We start from the raw sequence: 20,916 nt of genomic DNA, 5'->3' as shown, positions 1-20,916 counted from the left end.
AAATGATTTTAGCAAATGGCTGCAATATAACAAAGAGTGAAAAATTTAAGGGGGTCTGAATACTTTCCGTACCCACTGTATGAGTGTGTACTGTGTATATTTATTATGTATATGTAAATACTAACACATGCATGTATATATTTAAGAAAAATATGTTATGTTTATATATTAAATATATTTATATATAATATAAAATAAAATAATATAAATATATAAATGTATATACATGTAAATATTTCCAAAATATATACTGTATGTGTGTGTATTTATATATACATAATAAATAAACACAGTACACATAAATATATTATGTAAACAAAAACTTTTATTCTGGATGCGATTAATCGTGATTAATCGTTTGACAGCACTAATCAATACTCAAGACTTTAGTGTCACATGATCCTTCAGATATCATTCTAATATGCTGATTTGCTTGATTTATTTATTTATTTATTTTTGTATGTTGAAAAAATCTGCTTAATTTCTGAAAGCTGTGATACATTTTTTTTGTTTTTCAGGATTCTTTGATCAAATAAAAAGTTAAAAAGATCAGCATTTTTTTTTTTAAATAGAAATCTTTTGTAACATTATAAATGCCTTTACTGTCACTTTTGATCAATTTAATGCATCCTTGCTTAATAAAAACCTTACTGACCAAGTTTAAAGTTTAAAATAAGAAATAAAGCCACGTTTTAAAACATAGAGGCACAATTATAAGTCATAAAAATACTCTGTGCAAGGTCATGTAATCGTGAATCATGTAAATAATATGATTGAGTAGAATTATTTAGACATCATAATAAAGAGGACTGTTTAGAGGAATGTGTTTGTCTCATGTTTCGTCACAATACACTGCTACTTATTGGAAAAAGTAGTTTGTTACTGGCAAAGCTTGATGAGGGGGTGTGTGGGAGGTATTCCTTAAATCCTGTCAGGGCATCTTTGAGGAGCTGTGAGAACGGCTCAGGCAAGCGGAGATGAAGGAACCTGCAGTGTTTTATAGAATTCAAAACATCATAAGGACTTCAGCAGACTTAAAACTACTTGTGATATTCTGAACGAGATACTACATTAGTCGAAATTCTAAAGAGAGCTCCACCAATCAGAGTAGTCACTGTTACTATGAAGACATGGCACTCGCTCTGTGATTAATTTCATTAAATCATTCCCCTCACACTCTCAAATTCGCCATCCTAGAGTTTCTCTTGGGTGGCCATACGTCCTTTTTTTTCCAGGACATGTACTGGTCGGGATTGCTAAATTGTATAAAACGTCCATGTTTTGGCTTTTTTTCCCCTATTGACGTGCTCTACAGTCCTTATACATTATATTTGCATTGCTTTGACCGTTCTCTGTAGATTCCTCATTCTCGCATGCCACAATTGGTCGATTATGTACAATGCCTGCATGCTATTATATTACTACTTTCAGTTATTGCCTTCAGCAAGCAAAATGCCGGATTCACAAATCAAATACGTTCATATTAACAGATTACAGCTTTCACAATGGGAGCATGGGCTATGTGGTGTTGATCCCAGAATTCGTCCCATTCATCGAAATGAAAACACCTCGCTCATGTATGCATAAAAATGTGGGATCACATTAGCCAAAGAAGAAAGTTTGTAAGCTAAACTAACTAAATGAAACACTTTACAATAAGGCTATGCATTGGGAATCACAATGAACATTACAAGGCATGTATTTTATAAACGAATAAATAATTGTCTGCAGACCTCCATGTTATTTTAAAATTGACCCCAATTTGAGAATAATCAAGTAAGTAACAAAAGCACAACATAATAGTGACACAAGACTTTCAAAATAAAACCAAAAAGAAGCATAACAACAAAACAGATAATAGCGTTTTGACAAATGTGACCCTAAAAATGATCAACGTAATCAAGACAAAAGACTCTCAGTTAAGATAAGTGAAATTAAGAAATTCAGACATCCTGATCCCTCTCCCTTTCATCTAATGAAAACTAGACTAGAGAAGAGAGGAATCTATAAAGAGAAATGTAGTGTTTAGGTTTTCATACCTGGCCTCTAGCTCCCAGAAAGTGACATCATCACTGATCCAGGGGTTAGCTGGCTCTGGTACTGTCACAAAGGGGTCATAGTCAAGATACTGCTCTGTGTAGCTCATCAATCTGCAAAAATGGGTTGAAATCATGTTATTATTTCATATTACTGTCTGTTTTTTATTATTGGAACCACATGAACCGTTTTCACACATGCATTCCTGCGCAAACGTGGACGGTACACTGTACTAAAATACTCGGACAGAGTTTCCCACACAACCGCAACCCCGCCACTGAATTTATAGCATTAAACTTAATGTGGTTCGATTCCTGAATCAACAGCTCTTATGAGCCTGATTTTGTTTAGTTTATCAAAAACATACAGCGCAACCAGTGTAGATTCCCAAATAAATAGCTTGAATAAGTCAGTTCTTTTAAATGAATCAAACACATACAGCTTATAATTTAACTGTTTGTTATAAAGTGAAATTCGTACTGTTTGGCAGCTTGTAATTAAAGATACACATGAGTTTTGTCTGAAGTATTTTATAAGAATTAATAAAATATATTGACACAATTTTAGTTTTCGTATTGTTGTTAATCTGTATAGTTACTGCCAATTAGTCAAATGCAATAAATGTTGTCTCTAAAACAATTCTTATGAAAATGTTTACAACAGACGTTTCAGTCTTTTTAAAGGTCTCATCATTTGGCAATGGAATTGAACTACTAAAAGAATCATTAACAGAACCAAAAGAGAAATCAGAACTGGAACCAATAAATTCTTTATGATGCCCATCTTTAATAAGCATAATGTTTTTTTAATTAACACATTATTAATGGCAAGTATTAATATTTACTGAGAAAAGTTTGAGTTTCATGGACAGATCAAGAAAGAGGACTTACGTCTCAGCGACTTTGGACATTTTCATACAGTGCCGATCCAACTGAGTGTTCAAGAACAGAATCTGAAAGAGACAGAATACCGTTGCTCACTGCATCTCCACTTGAGCAAGTGAGTGATCGTGCTAAATATTAATAGCCGCTGTGAGGCTGTCAAGAATCAAATTCACACCGTCGCTCGCACACACCTCTCTCCCGACGTCCTCTCTGGTGTCCTTGCTGCTCTGCTGGGAGGGTGTGTGTACAGGACTCTGAGTCTGTGTGTCATCCACTACCCCATACACTGACTGCAAGACAAGAGACGGAGACGGAGACGGGTCACAATACCCTCTGTCTCATACAGCACACACTAATAATACGAGCATAAGCACCTTTTTCACCCTTTGAGGATTCTTCAGGCGGCGGCACTTCCTGATGTCCATCTCTGTGGTGTTCACACACCCAGGCTGTCAATCACAATCACATGTAAATCAGCCATATAAAAATTGAAGATACGCACATTTTCCACTACAATCTTGATTCACACAAATAGCAGAATCCAATAATTACACATATTGTTTCATTTTCTTTCCTTAAAAAGAAACTGAATGTGTTAACAGCTGTGCTAACTATGAAAAACTGAGATTAATCACACTTTAAATATGTTAACACTTTAAAATGGGGTTTTATTCATTATTATAAGCTATCAGAACAGCTAAAATGAAAAAGGGATGAAGGGATAGTTCACCCAGTAATTTAAATTCTGTCATTTTCTCACCCTCATGTCATTCCACACTTGTATGACTTTCTTTCTTCTGTGAAACATGAAAGAAGATATTTTGAATAATGTTAGTTACCAAACTGTTTTTGTTACCATTGACTTCAATTGTCTGGACAAAAAACACTGAGACATTTCTCAAAACATTTCTTGTGGGACACTCGTGAATGCACTGCGTTTTTAAAATGAAGTTATTTTTGTTTTCTTTGTGCACACAAAGTATTCTCATAGCTTCATAAAATTACTATTGAACCACTGATGGACTATTTTAACAATGTCCTTACTACCTTTCTGGGTCTTGAACGTGTCAGTTCCATAGCTTTCTATGCAGGGTCAGAAAGCTCTTAGCTTTCTTATCTTAATTTGTGTTCCGAAGGTCTTACGGGTTTGGAACGACACGAGGGTGAGTAATTAATGACAGAATTTTCCTTTTTGGGTGAACTATCCCTTTAAGTATCCTGTTATGTACTCAAGGAACTCTGGTATGCATTTTACACAAGTCTTTAGAGTTTGAAGGAACTTCTGGGTTCCAATTAGCAAGAACTGGCCTTTTTAAAAAGAGCCTTGAGGTTTTCCAAAGTGGTAATCTGAGGAACCCCAATGGTGTTTTAAGTATTTCATTATTACAGTGTGCCTATTTGATCTATTAAATTCAAACAAGATGCAAACACAGAAACCCGTCCCACACTGGAGCCACCCCTCACACACCACAGGACGGTGAACATCCCAGAAGGCTCTCTCTTGACTATCCAGAATCTTTCTCTCCGTTTTGTCTTTTTTCCTGTCGATCCTACAAAATCAAAGAAAACACAAAGCTGCAAGACATTAATATTAAACAGATAGCAGGAAACCTTCCCAATCCACACACTCGCACGTTCCGCCTCACACATTAAAACAGACAACGAGCGAAGCCCTTGTGCTCATCAAAGTTGCAACCTGCCTGCGAGCAGAGCTAATTCATTTCAATTCCTGCCACTTCACTCTTACGTAACTGACATTTGCTGCATCACTCTCTCTCTATCTCTCACTGATCCTGGTTTTGAGCCCTGAGACTCTTTCATTCATCTCTCTTTCTCTTCTGTTCTTGCTCTCCTCAAAATTAGGGTTTTTCTCATGAAAAGTGTACTGCGGACAGTGTGATGATAGAGACAGACTGACGATCAAAAATCAGAGCAGGGTTGACTTGTGTTTGCAGCCCTCGGCCATCAGATGAGGCTCTTCAGTCGGTGTTTGAAGAGCGAGAGACTGCTTCAATCAATGAGGACCACTCCAAATCAAACACACATGCTAATACGTCTCGCCCCTAACAACTGCACTTCAGCAATATTATGATGTTACATCATAATGAGGGCTTGTGTATATACAGTATGTCTTTGTGTGAATGTGTGTGGGCTGAAAACAAATGGTAGATGTGTCTTCAACACAGAAGAGAGCAGGTATGAGTGAGAGCAAGTGTTTGCGTAGTTGTCCTGACAACAGCACTTACTTGACCTGTGCCTCAGCCTGCATGAAGATGAACTCCCACTTCCTTGCAAAAGCCCTCTGTAGTCTCGCTAGATTCTCCTGAATGAGATAAATGAGTAAGTGAAAGAAAGAAAGAAAGACAGACAACATTTAACTTCCGGTTCATCCATCTAAACTATAAGGTCAGGTCTTGCCTAATGGGAAAGCAGTAAGCTATGTTATATCCTGCTATTTTGACAAATGTAGTAAGTCATCTAAATATTCAGGGCTGAATTTGGAAAAGCATACTAGCATACTAAAACTCTATTACTAATTTCTGCCATATATGAGAAGAAATGGTAAAAACAGTATTTTTAGTTTTTTTAAAGAAACTACTACAAATACCGGTAATTAATAAGAAATTTTATTTTATATATTTATATATTATATTTTAAGCAAGGATGCATTAAGTTGATAAAAAGTGACAGCAAAGAATTATAATTTTTTATCATAATGTTACAAATCTATTAATTTATAATAAATGCTGTCACAGTTTCCACAAAAATATTAAGCAGCACAACTGTTTTCAACATTGATAATAACCAACTAAATCAGTCAATCAAATATCAGAATGATTTCTGAAGGATCATGTGACAGTGAAGTCTGGAGTAATGGCTGCTGACAATTTAGCTCTGCCATCACAGGAATAAATTAAATTTTAAAATATATTAAAAGTTATTTTACATTGTAATGATATTTCATAATATTATAGCTTTTACCTGTAATTTTAATCAAATAATTGCAGCTTTGATGAGCAAAAGAGACCTCAAAACATTTCAAAATCTAACCAACTCAAAATTGTATATAGAATTATGCGTAAAAATGCATATAAAATGTATATATATTTGTATATTTCTTATTTGTTTTCTTTCTTTTAAATAAATATACATTATAAATAGTATATCAACTTTTGCTCTTTATAATATAACTGTGACCAATATTTCTGAAAAGCATAGAGCATGCTGACTTTGACATCACAGCTCAGGATCACTTCAGTGTGTGTCACTTCAGTCAGTCTGCATGTCATAATGCCATTTTCAACAACAACAACAACAACAACAAAAAGTTCAGAAATGAGCATCCATGAACAAAGATGGAAGCAGGTATTACAGAGGTCCTTGTTCAGGCCACTTTAAAAAAAACGATGTTAAAAGCTCCACAGAGGCACAGAGTTTACACTCTTTGAGGGAATCAATCTACAAATGACTTATCATTACCTCTGCACATTAAGCAAGAACAGGAGAAAGTATCACTGAAAATAAATTACACACTTCACCTTTAATTCTCAATGACAAGGGCTCATAAATGGTATTTTCAGGTATAAAATAACTTGACATATGTCAATAGCTGTGAAAATACAAACTGAGATGCTTTTGCCAGCAAAATGCTTCCATTTTCTCTGTCGGCTGTCATCGCAGTGGGTCACTTACTGCCTCATAGTCCGCTAGCTCCAGCCGGGTCTTGTTCTGCATGGTCCGTTTGCACAGATAGATGGCTGTGACAGGCATCAGAGAGAGAAAGAGACAGACAGAGAAGAGAGAAACAGACAAGAGGCCATAAGAGACTTGGCCTTATCAACCGTCATGTATAATCCCACCCCTACAAACGCACACACATCCAGTATAAACCCTTGATTGGATTTAGTATTTTCCTCTGCATCTATCATCTCTGCTTGGCCAGTTTACAGACAGTAGGAACTGAGAATGAGTCACCATTGACCATCGGTGAACATCTGCCCACAGTCAACACATTCTCATACACCTACTAATGCTCGGCAGTTCTCCCTGACTGTTCGCCTGCCCAACAGAGCTGTAATAATCCTGGGAAAGCAGACTGTGGGCTGAACATGGGGTGTCCAGCGCCTCTGGGACCTTATGAGTTATATTAGCCCTCTGAAAAACATCTACGGTAAAGCTCTGTGCGCTCTTACGTCACTGTGACCATGCCCAGGAGGGTCCTTCTCTTACCGTAGTCTGTGTTCTCTGGCTCCCAGCAATTAGAGGGCCAAAAGTATGGAGCCTGGTGGGAAAGATAGAAATGATTACTCTTTTGTAGATTAGCAAAATTGTAAAATTGAGTAGGCAGATTTTAGAGTATGAACATAAACTTATTCTAGCCAAAATACTTTCAATTGTACTGCTCATTTCTCATATTTTTACATTTAGATTTCCTTTGCTGTCATCTAACACTGACTTTAAGTTGATCTGTAAAAACACAAAGAATGTAATAACACTGTTAAATCTAATTTGTAATCTCACAATGAAATTCCTTTTTTATACTATAAAAATTATGCCTGAATTTACTTGTTAGTTTTTTTGGTGTTTTCCCCCCCTTATTTAGACAAAGTCTATATTAAATTAACATGAAAATACTTAAAATACTTATTGGCTCATTACTTTGGCTAGAATTTATATATATATCATATATATATATATGATACACCTATATATAAGTACATACAGTTTCAACATTCCCAGTTTGTGTTAATAAAAATATTTGGTAACACTTTATTTTAAGGTGTCCTTGTTACACGTTACATGTACTTACTATTATAATAACAATAAATTATGCATAATTACATGCAAGTAAACCCAAGCCAAACCCTAATCCTAACCCTAACCATATAGTAAGAACATGTTGTTAATTAATATTACTCAGTACTTAAATGTATATTTACACTGTAACAAGGACACCTTAAAATAAAGTGTAACCAAATATTTGAAAGCAAGCAACATTGTGACTAAAAGCAGAGGTCACACATAATATTAGGTGTACTTAGATCAAAAAATAAATACAATGTACTTATTGTGTTATTTATTGCAAAACACGTTTGCTTCTATTGAGGTGGGATATGGATAAGGTTAGGGACAGGTTTGGTGGTATGGGTTTAAGGGTAGGTTAAGGTGTAAGGGATGGGTCAACAGTGTAACTATAAATGTAATTCCTGAAATTAATTACAGATGTAATTACAAGCAGTTATTTTTTAAAATATAAGAACAATGTAAAAACATGTATGTACACAGTAAGTGTATTGTATCAAATGATTAATTTAAGTCATAGTAGTTAATGCCACCTAATATAAAGTGGGACCAAAGCTGAAATACTAGAGGCCAATATGGGGGTCCTTTGAATACTGTGTTGAACACCGGGGGGGCCTTTGAGTCAAAATGGTTGAGAAATGCTAATCTAGACAATATCTGGATATTTAGATACAGTAATAGCTTCTGGATTGTCAGTAACTACTTCACTGATTTACATGGATTCTATTTAAAATCAAGTGTGAGTGCTAAGAATGTCTGCCATCTGTTTACTAGCCAAAGCTGAAGCTGGAATTGTGATTCCTTTGCCGTGCAGTTATTATATGAAGATATTCATGTTATGAAAGCTATTAACTACATTTGTAACAACTGACCTAACTCCCTCGCCTTTGTGGAGCCAGTCTAAAAGACTACAGGCGGCACAAAGCAAATGATGGTGCATTGAGATCATTATCGTCAGGCAATGAGCTGATGAGCCATACTCCAGAGAAACAGAAACACTAATTCCCTTCTGAGTAATTAATGAACGTACAAAAGAAACTCAGATTCATTCAGGGGCTTATTGATACTGTATCAAGCTTATTGGAAAGATAGCCTAATGCCATTATCTGAGAATTCGGCTAAAACGCTGGATAAATTACAGTTGGTGCATTAGTTGATATTGAGAATATATTAATTTAACATGATACTTTAGTACTGTAATTGAGTATTGATGCATAACCATTACATCTGCACCAACATTTCATTGTATTTTAGTTAATGTTTTGCATGCGACTGATTTTTTGGCTCTTTAAAGACAAATTCCAGATTGACATGGTAAATATGGTGGATCAGTGTAATTGAGTGCCTGTGAGTAAAGATGGCAGATTTCAAATCACGCTGTCAAGCTCCAGCTGAGCGACTGCCATTGAGATGAATGGGAATGCAAATTGATAGCTTTCTCCAGGTATTACAGAAATCTTTGGCTGAAGAGTATCTGTTCAATGTTGCAATCATTTCCAAATGAAATGACAGAGCTTCTCACAGCTTTACCCAGCAGTGTTTCTCCTGTGAAACATAAGAGTTACATGAGCTAAAGAGGTTCAGAGGAAGACGTGCCCTTGGCCATCTCCTCACTAATCATCTGAATCACTGAAAAATTAAGGATCAGCCTTTATCAGATGAATATCCCCTTTTCTGGAGGACAGACTTATTAACACCTTAAATCTTAAAAGAACAGCGATAGACAATAAACATAACACAATACTTTTTAAAATGTTTTTGAAAAGAAGTCTTCCCATAACTACATATATGTGTATTTATGTGAAATATGATTAAAACTAAAAATAACTATTTTCCAATTGAATATATATATTATTGGATTTTCAGTGCCACATGATCCTTCAGAAATCATTCTAATATTGATTTGCTGCTCAAGAAACATTTCTTATTATTGCCATGTTAAAAACTGTTGTGCTGCATCGTTTTGTTTAAACAGTGATACGTTTTTTTTTTTAAATCAAAAGAACAGAATTTATTTGAAATAAAAAAAAAATTGACACTATACTGTCACTTTTGATCCATTTAATGCACAATGCATCCTTGCTGAATAAAATTACTCATTTCTTTCAGGTTGTGTATATATAGTATGTTAAATAAATCTTAGTAATGTACTACCTGTATAGAGAAGGGCTTAATAAAGGCAGCTGCACTGATCAAACACAGTCCTATTTGTTCAGTAGGTGTAAAGGTCAGTGGAGCTTCTTCATAGTGTGATTAGGTGTGATCTGCACAGTAGATTCAGAATCTCGGCAGTGCTGAAGTGAAACAGGATCACATCCTGGAAACGCATCATTACTGCAGTCTTCAGTGTCACATGATCCTTCAGAAATCATTCTAATATTGATTTGCTGCTCAAGAAACATTTCTTATTATTGCCATGTTAAAAACTGTTGTGCTGCATCGTTTTGTTTAAACAGTGATACGTTTTTTTTTTTAAATCAAAAGAACAGAATTTATTTGAAATAAAAAAAAAATTGACACTATACTGTCACTTTTGATCCATTTAATGCACAATGCATCCTTGCTGAATAAAATTACTCATTTCTTTCAGGTTGTGTATATATAGTATGTTAAATAAATCTTAGTAATGTACTACCTGTATAGAGAAGGGCTTAATAAAGGCAGCTGCACTGATCAAACACAGTCCTATTTGTTCAGTAGGTGTAAAGGTCAGTGGAGCTTCTTCATAGTGTGATTAGGTGTGATCTGCACAGTAGATTCAGAATCTCGGCAGTGCTGAAGTGAAACAGGATCACATCCTGGAAACCACAGCTGCCAGGATACATTCCACGTGATAGTAGATGGATAAGCTCACCTGAAAGCGGTATAACGTCCCATCATCCTTGAGGATGAGAACATGATCAGAGATAGGGAATATGTAGCCTTGGGCGGCGATCAGGCTGCCGATGTGTATGGCCTCCGCTGTAAATACAGAAAATAATGCATTCGCTTTCACAAATGATTTGCAGTCAACAATAAGATGTGTAACTTTCTTCATATCAACACCTACCAGGATCATCTATGTTGAGGCTCTTCATCATCCACTGAACAATGTCAGAACCTGATGTTTAAAACGGGGAAACATATCACCTTATTTTCACATGCAAATTTATGCATAAATTCTCAAAGCCTTGATAAAGATCAAAATCACCAGTGTGTCAAGACACGTTATGGTTTAAAATTCAATGTGTGTCAGAACATTCAAGCTAAATCTATATTAGCAGCACCTCAATCATGTACAACATCAACGCTTTAGTTCCAATTCAGCTATTAGTTATCCAAATGTGGGCCTGCGGCATCCATTTAGAGCTGCTCACTGTAGTAATTGTGTTTAGCGATGTGTGCAAATCAAGCCATATCTTCAAGTTTATTCTCTTTGAGGGTTTATAAGGACAAATAACTGTTCTTCCAGCATTCATTATCTCACACACACACTAAAGGAATTTGTGAAAGTTAAAGTGGTTAGTAGGATCGGTGGAGACCACAGGGGCGTATGGCTCCTGATCTGTCACCGATTTAAAAAAAAAAAATCCTCCCTCTGATCTATGAAATGCCCTGGCAACTATAAAGCACAGCCCCCTGTACATATTTTATCAGCACTGACACTGATATAAATTAAGAACATATTTTTGAAAGCATCATTAACTTAAAAAAATAAGAAAACTGCTATTTGAAAGGTACACTCGGTAACTTTTTCCTCATTAAAAAAGTTTTACACCAACTGTAATGAATAATACTTTTGAAATATATATTTATTAAAATCAGATGAAGACTATATATGTATACCTATATATGAACCTATATATGAATAATAAACCTATTATGAAACACTTTTGCTTACAGAATAAATTAATCATGTCTGACTGCTAATAATAATTCTGATAAGAGAAAAACATTAATCAAAAAAAATAAAAAAAATAAACAAAGGCTGAAAAGAGACACAAAGAGCTAGATGTGAAAGCCAAATATTACTAGCCAATAGAATAAATAACTTGAATTTCATAAACAAATACATATAAGCAAGCAAGCAATCAAACAAACAAACAAATGATGCAGTGTTCATCTTGCTGCTATACTGATGATTTTCTAATTTCCCACTCCTGCCAGTATACCTGTAACAACGCTGGGAATCTTGGACAGGAAGCTCTTGACCGTTCTGACAGGCACACCTTCAGTTTCATCTTGGAGGCGTGTGATGATGTCCTCAATCTACAGGAAGAGAGAAGAAAGAGAGTATGTCTAGTTAGTTTGGCTGACTCACATCTCATACTGTATCTACAATCTAGGCCTGTTTCACTTTTATTTCAGCACCCATATTGACATGATACAGAATTAACAAAGCCCACAAAAGCAGCACAGCAGAAGTGGAGCTGCAAGTGGAGTTGACACTGAGTCTATTTTTGCTGTATGTCGTGCGCAGAATTCAGCAGAAAATGCAAACAATGCTTTGTACATAGTTTGGGATAATTAAGATTTTAAAAAAATGTTTTTAAAAGATATCTCTTGTGCTCAACAAGGTTGCATTTATTTGATCAAAAATACAGTAACTGTTTTGCATTTTAATATATTTTCAAATTTAATTAATTCCTATAATGGCAAAGCAGAATTACTCCAGAAATGTATTAAAATACAAAACTATTATCCTATTTTCAAAATATGACTGTTTTTACTGTATTTTTGATCAAATAAATGCAGACTTGGTAAGAATAAGAGACCATTCTTATTCCAAATGTTTGAACATTAGTGTATGTCAAAGCCATCATTAATGAAAACACTAGAAATTTCACTGTCAGTATGAAAGCACAATGCTTATTTTTATTTACACCACTCATTTACACCATTAGACTAGATCTGGTTATTTTACAGCTTTTTTCATGTGCTGTGTAGTATCACATTCTAACCAAACTGTCAATCATAACAGGTGTAAACACACACCTACGTCTCCTGCACACATTACTAAATGCATCAAGTAACCAATGCACACAAAGCATGGGTCAAATTTATTTATTCCAAATCTATTTATATTCCCAAAATCTTTAACAGCCACAGAAATGCTCCTTTCACTTGTGATGGGAACGTCTGTTCTCGTTCCTCTCTGGTTACGCAGGCGTCTAAGCATCGGTGGAGGCCTTTGGAATATACAAGCTCGCACCTACGGTCTATAAATAATCCCGGCATTGATGAAAACAGCTCGTGGTTTTGCAGGAGAGAGGGAGTGTAATGAGATTAGGTAGCTTTCTCTGCTTTGGAGATTGCATGCTGTCATGTTGTGGCGCTCAACGCTCTTTTTTTTGCACGTGTAGTGTAGGAGGCGAGATCTCAGTTGCTTTGGAGACATTTAATGCATACAGTAGCTATATATATAAACAATCAAAGCCAGCCCCCGACCCCTGTAAGCCCATGACAACATGACACAGCTAAAATAAAGCAAAACCACTTCAATTCGAGTATAAACAGAAGGCACATGTCGAACAAAACACAGCTGTGCTACATGAGGACCCGCCCTCATTATCCAAAAAAACACTCTAGTCATCCCATCCATTACCACGTGAGACTAATTTCCCCTCTCTACCCATGAAAGCACTTCACTTCGTTTAATGCTCTCTATCTAGTGGCTAAAACGCGAGTCTATGGCGCAAACTATTCTAAATGGGTCGATGAGTGTTGGCCTGAGTCCCAAGAGAGATCCTGGCTGTAGACAGACAACACTGCCAGACAGGAAGTCCACCTCTAAAGCCAGCGGCGACAGGGGAAGCCAAAACAGAGCGTCTGCTTAATACTCAAATCAATACAGATAAAATGCTACATAGTGTTTGGGGTCCCATGGCCCCATATACAGTGCGACTTGACCACTAGGGCTCCGGGCCCCAGCGACTACGTTTAGGGGCTATTCACGCAGAATGCATTTTTGCATTTAAAACACAAAAAATAAAAATTAATTAATTAATTAAGCAGCACAACAGTTTCTAAATTTGATAAGTTAGAACTCTGATCATGTGACATGTTGATCATGTGACACTAAAACTGGAGTAATGCTGCTGAAAATTCAGCTTTGAATACAAGTGCAACACTCAGACACAAAAACACATTCTTTAGTCTAATCTAATATCTGATATCTAATACTCTAATATTTAACCTAACAAATCCTGCATTTTCAAATTTTGTCAAATCATCCATGTCGCTTAAAGTAGGATAAATGGTCTGTTACAAAGGCCAGCAGGACCATCCCAGAGGAAAAGGGCTTAATTTTGAGCAAATTTGCACTCGTCATCACAATGAAGCCATGTATCTATCCTTAATGAGAGTGAATGTCATTAAATGAAGTTAACGGATGTCATGCCTGATCTTTCTGAGAGATGCTCTTCACTCGGCTTCATGCTGGGTTGTCACTCTATTTCAGTACAATCAGCAGCACTCACTAGAGAGCTCTTTTTAAGATGGGTCCTTGTGTTGGCACCAACCCAAAGAGCACTTACATATGTCATATTCTGTCAAAACACTGTGCCGAGTTCTTATTAGGTTATCACAGTACCGTCCCACTCAGAGACCACCGCAGCGTGTGCTAAATGTAGCAATTAACGCTCTTGCTTCTTCAAGGAAAGCTGGTGAACCAGCCTCCAGTTCGGGAAGTGTCTGTAATCATTTTCCAAAGTCCTGGCACATTATTTCACATGTGAAAGAAAATAACAATTTGCAAGGGTTTGATGCAGTTAATATTAAAATAAAGCATTAGACAAGGAAATAAAAAACTCAAATGGCTCAAATGGGAGAGCATAGCGTGGCAACACCAAATCAGGAGTTCAGTTCCCAGAGACTGCATAAAAATATGAATTTCATATGTACAAATGGTCAAAAAAATTATTGCTAATAAATATTTAAAAAATATATTTACATATATCATAAGTATAAGTTTAGTTACTTATATTTCATAAAGTATTTTTGACATTTTTATATATATTTTAGACCTACAATAAATATATTTACACTACCATTCAAAAGTTTGGGGTCTGTCACTTTGAGGTCATTAAAAGTATCCTGAAAAAAACTTGTCACAGTTTCCACAAAAATATTAAGCAGTACAACTATTTGCAATGCATATTGAGCACCAAATTAGAATATTAGCATATTAAAGGAAGGATCATGCAAAGTAACAGCTGCTGAAAATTCAGCTTTACCATTACAGGAATAAATTCATATAGTGTTTTTTTTTTTTATTACAATATTATTGTCACAGTTCGCTGTTTAGGAAGCATGCAGGAGCCACAAATAAACAAAAACAGTCTTTAATCCACAGAACACAAGGTACATCCACACTGGAAATGGCAGGAAAAATAACGAGTAGAACAGACAAACATAGAACGCAAAGGCAAGGACTTAAATACTGGGGATAATTAACAAACACAGGTGCCAGGAATCATAATTAAACTAAACGAGGACAGGAAAGACCATATAAGGAAAACCAGGAACAAAGACAGGGGCAAAACAACAAAACAGGTCCATGATCCTGACAATTATTGCTTTTACTATATTTTAATGAAACTATTGCAGCCTTACTGAGCTTACAAGACTTTAAAAAAAACATCTTACTGACTCCAAAATTTTGAGGTGTATATTGTCCAAAATATATTTTGAAATTAGATTTAAAGGTTTAAATTGAATCTATTTGCTATATTAAAAAAAATATATTTCCTTAAGGCATTCTGTTTGCAACATATGTAAAGCATTTATTTGAAATACATTTTAGCTAAAAAAAGCTAAAAAAAAATAAAATAAAAACGCAAATTGAAAAGAGAGAGAGAGAGAGAGAGAGTTATTTTTAATATCAGCATGTGTCTTTTATTGTTAAAGTGCTTGTGGTCTCTATGGAATTCAGCAAAGTATTTCAAGTCAAGTAGTCCTATTATAATGTCTTTGTGACACAATTGCACTGCAGATTATCAATGGGGACATTTAATTGGATTCCTGACAGTAACTATCAAGTGAGGATCAAGCAACACTCACTTGTCACTTTCCTAATGGAAAAATGGGCACCAAAAGGGCAAATTTCTTTGATCGGAGAACGCTCACTCTGTGTTGCCTTGAGCTTGCTGCAAATGTCAAACACACAGCAGTTAACAGCATTTTTATTAGGCTTGCTTGAGTACAAGCAGTATTCCGAGACAAACACTACAAAAATTACAACGATAACTAAATCCATTTTATGCAATACATAATATATCGTTTCTGTCTATATGCAAACATGTTGATGACGGCATTATCTCGCTGTCTCTGAGGGATCTGAATGAGAGGCAGCCGCAGATGTGGGTGGCTACATATCAGATTCACCCATAAGAGCCCCTTCTCAATCAAGCCCATCTTTCAAACTTGATTACAGCAAGTCTCAGTAGCCTGTGAATGGCACTCTTACAGAGGAGAAGAGAGAAAACAAGGACAGATTTCCACCTCTGCTGAAGCTGCTTAAGAGGCAGGTCATTACTGAAGCAAAACAGATGATGGAAAAGCACCTTCTTGTGCACTAGCTTGGCTTGCTTGCCAGGTAAATCCATGAAATTAAAACACGCCACTTTGGAGATGCATCAAGGTCGGGCTGTGTAGCAAAGCAGCTTGAGTTAGTTCATGAGACAGGTTAGTGTCGCCATAGATAACAGCATGGGAAGCGCTCCTGATGACAATACCTTTGCAGCATCCTGTGGCTCATCTGCTCAGTCCCTGCAGGAGATATGTGAACAATCGATGCTGTTGATTTTCCACAGCCAGGTCCTGATGAATGACACTCAACCATGTCTACCCGAGGCGCATACTGACGTGACAAGCATTTTTTATACTGAGAGGCGGCATTATGACGGCTTCAAACCCCACAGTGGGATAATAATGTGTTATGAAATGTGGTCAAAAGATGCCCATAAAAAAGTTAATTGGAAAACGTTTATGCAGCAAGAAAAGTGAACATAACTTGCCAATTAACATCTAATATTGTGGATTCTGTCTCATATTTACACTGACTGAGTCTAAAAATACAAAAAGAACACAATCAGATGAGATGGAAATAAACATTTAACATGCTATATCATACTTGCTCACGTAGGAGCTGACACTGAATAAAAAAATGTAAAAGCGACTTTTTATTATACAATTCTTAATTTTTTGTTTGCAATTGCAAGTTTACATCTCGTAATTCTGACTTTTTTTCTCAGAACTGTGAGATTTAAATTCACAATTCTGAGAACTAAAGTTGCAATTCTGAGAAATAGAGTCAGGATTGTGAGATATAAACTCACAATTCGGACTTTTTTTCTCAGAATTGCGAGTTTATGATTTTATAACACGCAGTTGCAAGTCATTAAGTCAGAACTATGAGATATAAACTCACAATTCAAATTGGACTCAGAATTGGACTTTATAACTCGCAATTGCGAGGTTATATCTCACAATTCTGAGAAAAAAAGTCAGAATTGTGAGATAAAAACTCACAATTACCTTTTTTTTTAAATTTTTTTTTTTATTCAGTGGCAGAAATGGGCTTCCATGTGGACCTGGCCGATTTAAAGAACATGAAATAAAATAAAATAAAAAATTACCCTGCACCAATTTTCATTGCTGCACATTATTCAAAAAAAAAGAAAGAAAAAAAATACTAATAATTAAAGTGTTCATTGTCAACATTTCTGAAACAACAGACTATTTAGGAATTGCGTTAGCGCTTTCAAATCTGACTACATTCTGGAAACATTTTTTGTCCCATTCAAAAGTTTAAGGTCAGTAGGGTCTGCAAGGATGCAATAAATTGATCAAAAGAGACAGTAAAGACATTAATAATACTACAGAAGACTTTTATTTCAAATAAATGCTGTTCTTTTTAACTTTATATTCATCAAAGAATCCTGAAAAAAATTATTTTTTCCACAAAAAAAGAGTTTCCACAAAATTATTAAGTGTCTTCAACGTCGATAATAATAAGAAATGTTTCTTGAGCACCAAACAAGCATATTACAATGATTTATGCAACATTAAAGAATAACCAGAGCTTTTGACCCATATTTGATAGCATGTGATAGCTATTCACTGTCCTACACGTTTGGAATAACATTAGGGTGAGTAAATGACAGAGTTTTCTATTTTTTCTTAAAGGGAACTCTCCCTATCACATCAAACTACGCGTTCTCTCTTGAGTTAAAAATGACACCCACCTTCAAACTTCTGGCTTTCTGTGAGTGACCTCCATGACTTTAAGAGGCTCTTCAGTTTTAAACACCTGGCCATGCAGCTGGGAGATGAAAAAGCAGGTATGCAGGTGAAAGCTGGTCTCTGCTGATCTCATCTCTCATCAAAAAGCACTTCTGTTCTCTGTACGTCAGAAGCAGATGTCTAAATGCAAACTCTCCACCTGGACGTTCAAGGTTTGCAGGATTCAAAGCCCTGCATAGAGCAGGCTGAAAGAACTCAATAGTCAAACGAAAGTCCCTGAGGTAGAGGCTCAGTCCAAAACTATACCTTACGGATTGCTCTCTTTAAAAACTCATAAAACTGTAAGGTTTTGAGGTCATTTCAGGCCTCGGATGATCATTTATGCATGTACTCTGAGATCAATTTTTTTCATCCAAAGGGTTTGTGAGAGACTGCATTATTTCATCAATTCACAATAGGAACAGATTTTAAAAATTTGAGACTGAAAATGTATCTTATTTGCTGTGCTTTTAATGAAACCACTATTTGAGATACTTATCAAAGAATCTGCACACATATGATAATGATTGAGTTATCATATGTAGGCAGTATCATATCAAACAATATCTGTTAAATGCTTTACTTTTTATTCCAAAATGCATTTTTTGTTACTATATGCCATATAGTATAACTTACTGCATCAAAAACAGAGCTTTTGCCATTTCCACACTACATTTTGCTCTTTGCACTGTACGTAGCTGCTTCACCAATTCATTTGAGCTACGTCACGCTCTTTCACAGAGAAATGAGATTATATTCATTTAGCCGTCTAGATGATGTTTATAGAACCAGAACTCAGTCACACTCTCATAAATGTGTAAAATAACATGCAAAATTAGCATATAAACTGCAATAATATCAACTCACAAAAACATGTATGCCAAAATATATTCTTTTATGCTAATTAATGTTAAACCCCTTATGAGATAATGCTCTGTACTTTGGCTCTATGTTGAATTTCTGAATAATTTAAGGCTTGAGTCTTTTATTTTGCTTCATGATTAAAAAGTAACGACACAGAAGGTGGTAGCAAGTCTTGGGCGGCATTGAAAGAACTGCCAGGTAGCCTGGACCAAATACGCTGATCTTTTGTAAGTACTGCAGAAATCAATTAATTAAATATTATTACCTGGGGAAACAATCATGCTTGGTAAGTCAGTGATGTAATAGCGTAGTACAGTGCATGTGAACCGCAGCTCTGTTTCAGGCTTCCATGATTTGCAATCAAATGGGTCTTGGTTAAGCTGAAAAGATTTGCACACAGGCCCTGCAAAACACCACAGGATAATCCACAACCCTGAGGTCACCTCTTAAAAAAATCATTATAATCGCAACAAAGCCTGTGTGTTAATCGGCAGGCGAATGGATTGCCGATCGCTGCAGGTTTCTCCAGTAATTCATAATTAAAGTTAAAAAAGCTCCAGTGTACGACTGCTTTTGGATCACATGATGGTCAAGAGCAGAGTCTGAGCTTTGCAGAGAATCCAAGTGCGCACGGCTGATGCTTTTGACAGCAGCTGTGAGATGTGTTTCCTAATGGAAATATGATGACAGGGTCGTCAGGCTTTGAAAAAAGCCTCAGACAGTTTAACAACCTGGATCCCGTCCTTTATGGAAATGCACACCCTTGATGTGGGGCTCTTAAAGGAATATTCCTGGTTCAACAGAAGTTAAGCTCAACTGACAGCACTTGTGGTATAATGTTGATTACCACAAAATATTTATTTTGATTTGACCCTCCTTTTCTTTTAAAAAGCAAAAATCTGGGTTACAGCGAGGCACTTGCAATGGAAGCTAGCTAATGGAGCCAATTTGTAAACATTTCAGCAATACAGACATGAGACAAATAATGCAAATTTACATGATTTTAGTGTGAAGAAATTGCTTACTAACCTTTTCTGTGTAGAGTTAAGCCGCAGTCACACTAGACTTTTCGTTCCATTGACTTCCATTCATGTGTATGCAAATGCGTCAGACCGGATTCCGGAAATGCAAGCCCGTGCGAAGATATTTCGCATTTCGCTGCGTTCCAAAGTTCAAGTTTGGTGAACTCTGGCCTGCGAATTCGCATCATGTGATACCGTGTGACCAATGGCAGATCGATATGTCATAGCATGACCTCCTATCCGAATTAAAAGAACATAAATTTAAAACTGCAGCACTGCTGGAATGTGGAGTAGATTGTACGCTTTTACATTTTAGATGTATTATAATTTGTTATGTGTTGAATTTAAGTTTTTAAAAAGACGCTGCACAGCGTGACGTCGTATCACGACCATTGCAGCATGCAAAACAATTTTGCATGCTCAAAGTCTAGTGTGAACGCGGCTTTATATATATATATATATATATATATATATATATATATATACTTTTAACTATATATATATATATATGTGACAACTAAAAGGGGAAAAAATTGAAACAGCTTTACAGCTCAAATAATAGTTTTGAACAGACAAATTATGCTTTTATAAAATTACAAGCTTCACATTTTAACTTTTAAATGTTCCAAAAATTGGCCACATTTAATTCCATTCTTAAGCGTCAGACCGGATTCCGGAAATGCAAGCCCGTGCGAAGATATTTCGCATTTCGCTGCGTTCCAAAGTTCAAGTTTGGTGAACTCTGGCCTGCGAATTCGCATCATGTGATACCGTGTGACCAATGGCAGATCGATATGTCATAGCATGACCTCCTATCCGAATTAAAAGAACATAAATTTAAAACTGCAGCACTGCTGGAATGTGGAGTAGATTGTACGCTTTTACATTTTAGATGTATTATAATTTGTTATGTGTTGAATTTAAGTTTTTAAAAAGACGCTGCACAGCGTGACGTCGTATCACGACCATTGCAGCATGCAAAACAATTTTGCATGCTCAAAGTCTAGTGTGAACGCGGCTTTATATATATATATATATATATA

At 35.9% G+C, this 20,916-nt stretch overlaps 1 protein-coding gene across 3 annotated transcripts in view; it reads right to left on the bottom strand.

Annotated features, from left to right (window-relative positions):
* The window catches only part of LOC107721319 (regulator of G-protein signaling 6-like), a 61,461-nt gene that overhangs the window by 5,643 nt on the left and 34,902 nt on the right, over nucleotides 1-20,916 (bottom strand). For all 3 annotated transcript variants that reach the window (XM_016529264.1, XM_016529262.1, XM_016529263.1), the window contains 11 exons: nucleotides 11,876-11,972; nucleotides 10,774-10,824; nucleotides 10,579-10,685; nucleotides 7,152-7,203; nucleotides 6,615-6,679; nucleotides 5,168-5,244; nucleotides 4,390-4,471; nucleotides 3,296-3,370; nucleotides 3,113-3,211; nucleotides 2,928-2,989; nucleotides 2,040-2,150 (listed from right to left, as the gene is read on the bottom strand). In XM_016529264.1, the coding sequence (XP_016384750.1) occupies nucleotides 2,040-2,150; nucleotides 2,928-2,989; nucleotides 3,113-3,211; nucleotides 3,296-3,370; nucleotides 4,390-4,471; nucleotides 5,168-5,244; nucleotides 6,615-6,679; nucleotides 7,152-7,203; nucleotides 10,579-10,685; nucleotides 10,774-10,824; nucleotides 11,876-11,972 (878 nt within the window). The remainder of the gene's footprint in view (nucleotides 1-2,039; nucleotides 2,151-2,927; nucleotides 2,990-3,112; nucleotides 3,212-3,295; nucleotides 3,371-4,389; nucleotides 4,472-5,167; nucleotides 5,245-6,614; nucleotides 6,680-7,151; nucleotides 7,204-10,578; nucleotides 10,686-10,773; nucleotides 10,825-11,875; nucleotides 11,973-20,916) is intronic.

The sequence above is a fragment of the Sinocyclocheilus rhinocerous genome, unplaced genomic scaffold (assembly GCF_001515625.1).
Source record: "Sinocyclocheilus rhinocerous isolate Xijiao unplaced genomic scaffold, SAMN03320098_v1.1 scaffold271, whole genome shotgun sequence".
In the NCBI taxonomy this organism is placed as follows: domain Eukaryota; kingdom Metazoa; phylum Chordata; class Actinopteri; order Cypriniformes; family Cyprinidae; genus Sinocyclocheilus; species Sinocyclocheilus rhinocerous.
This window is presented reverse-complemented; position numbering and strand designations above follow the sequence as displayed.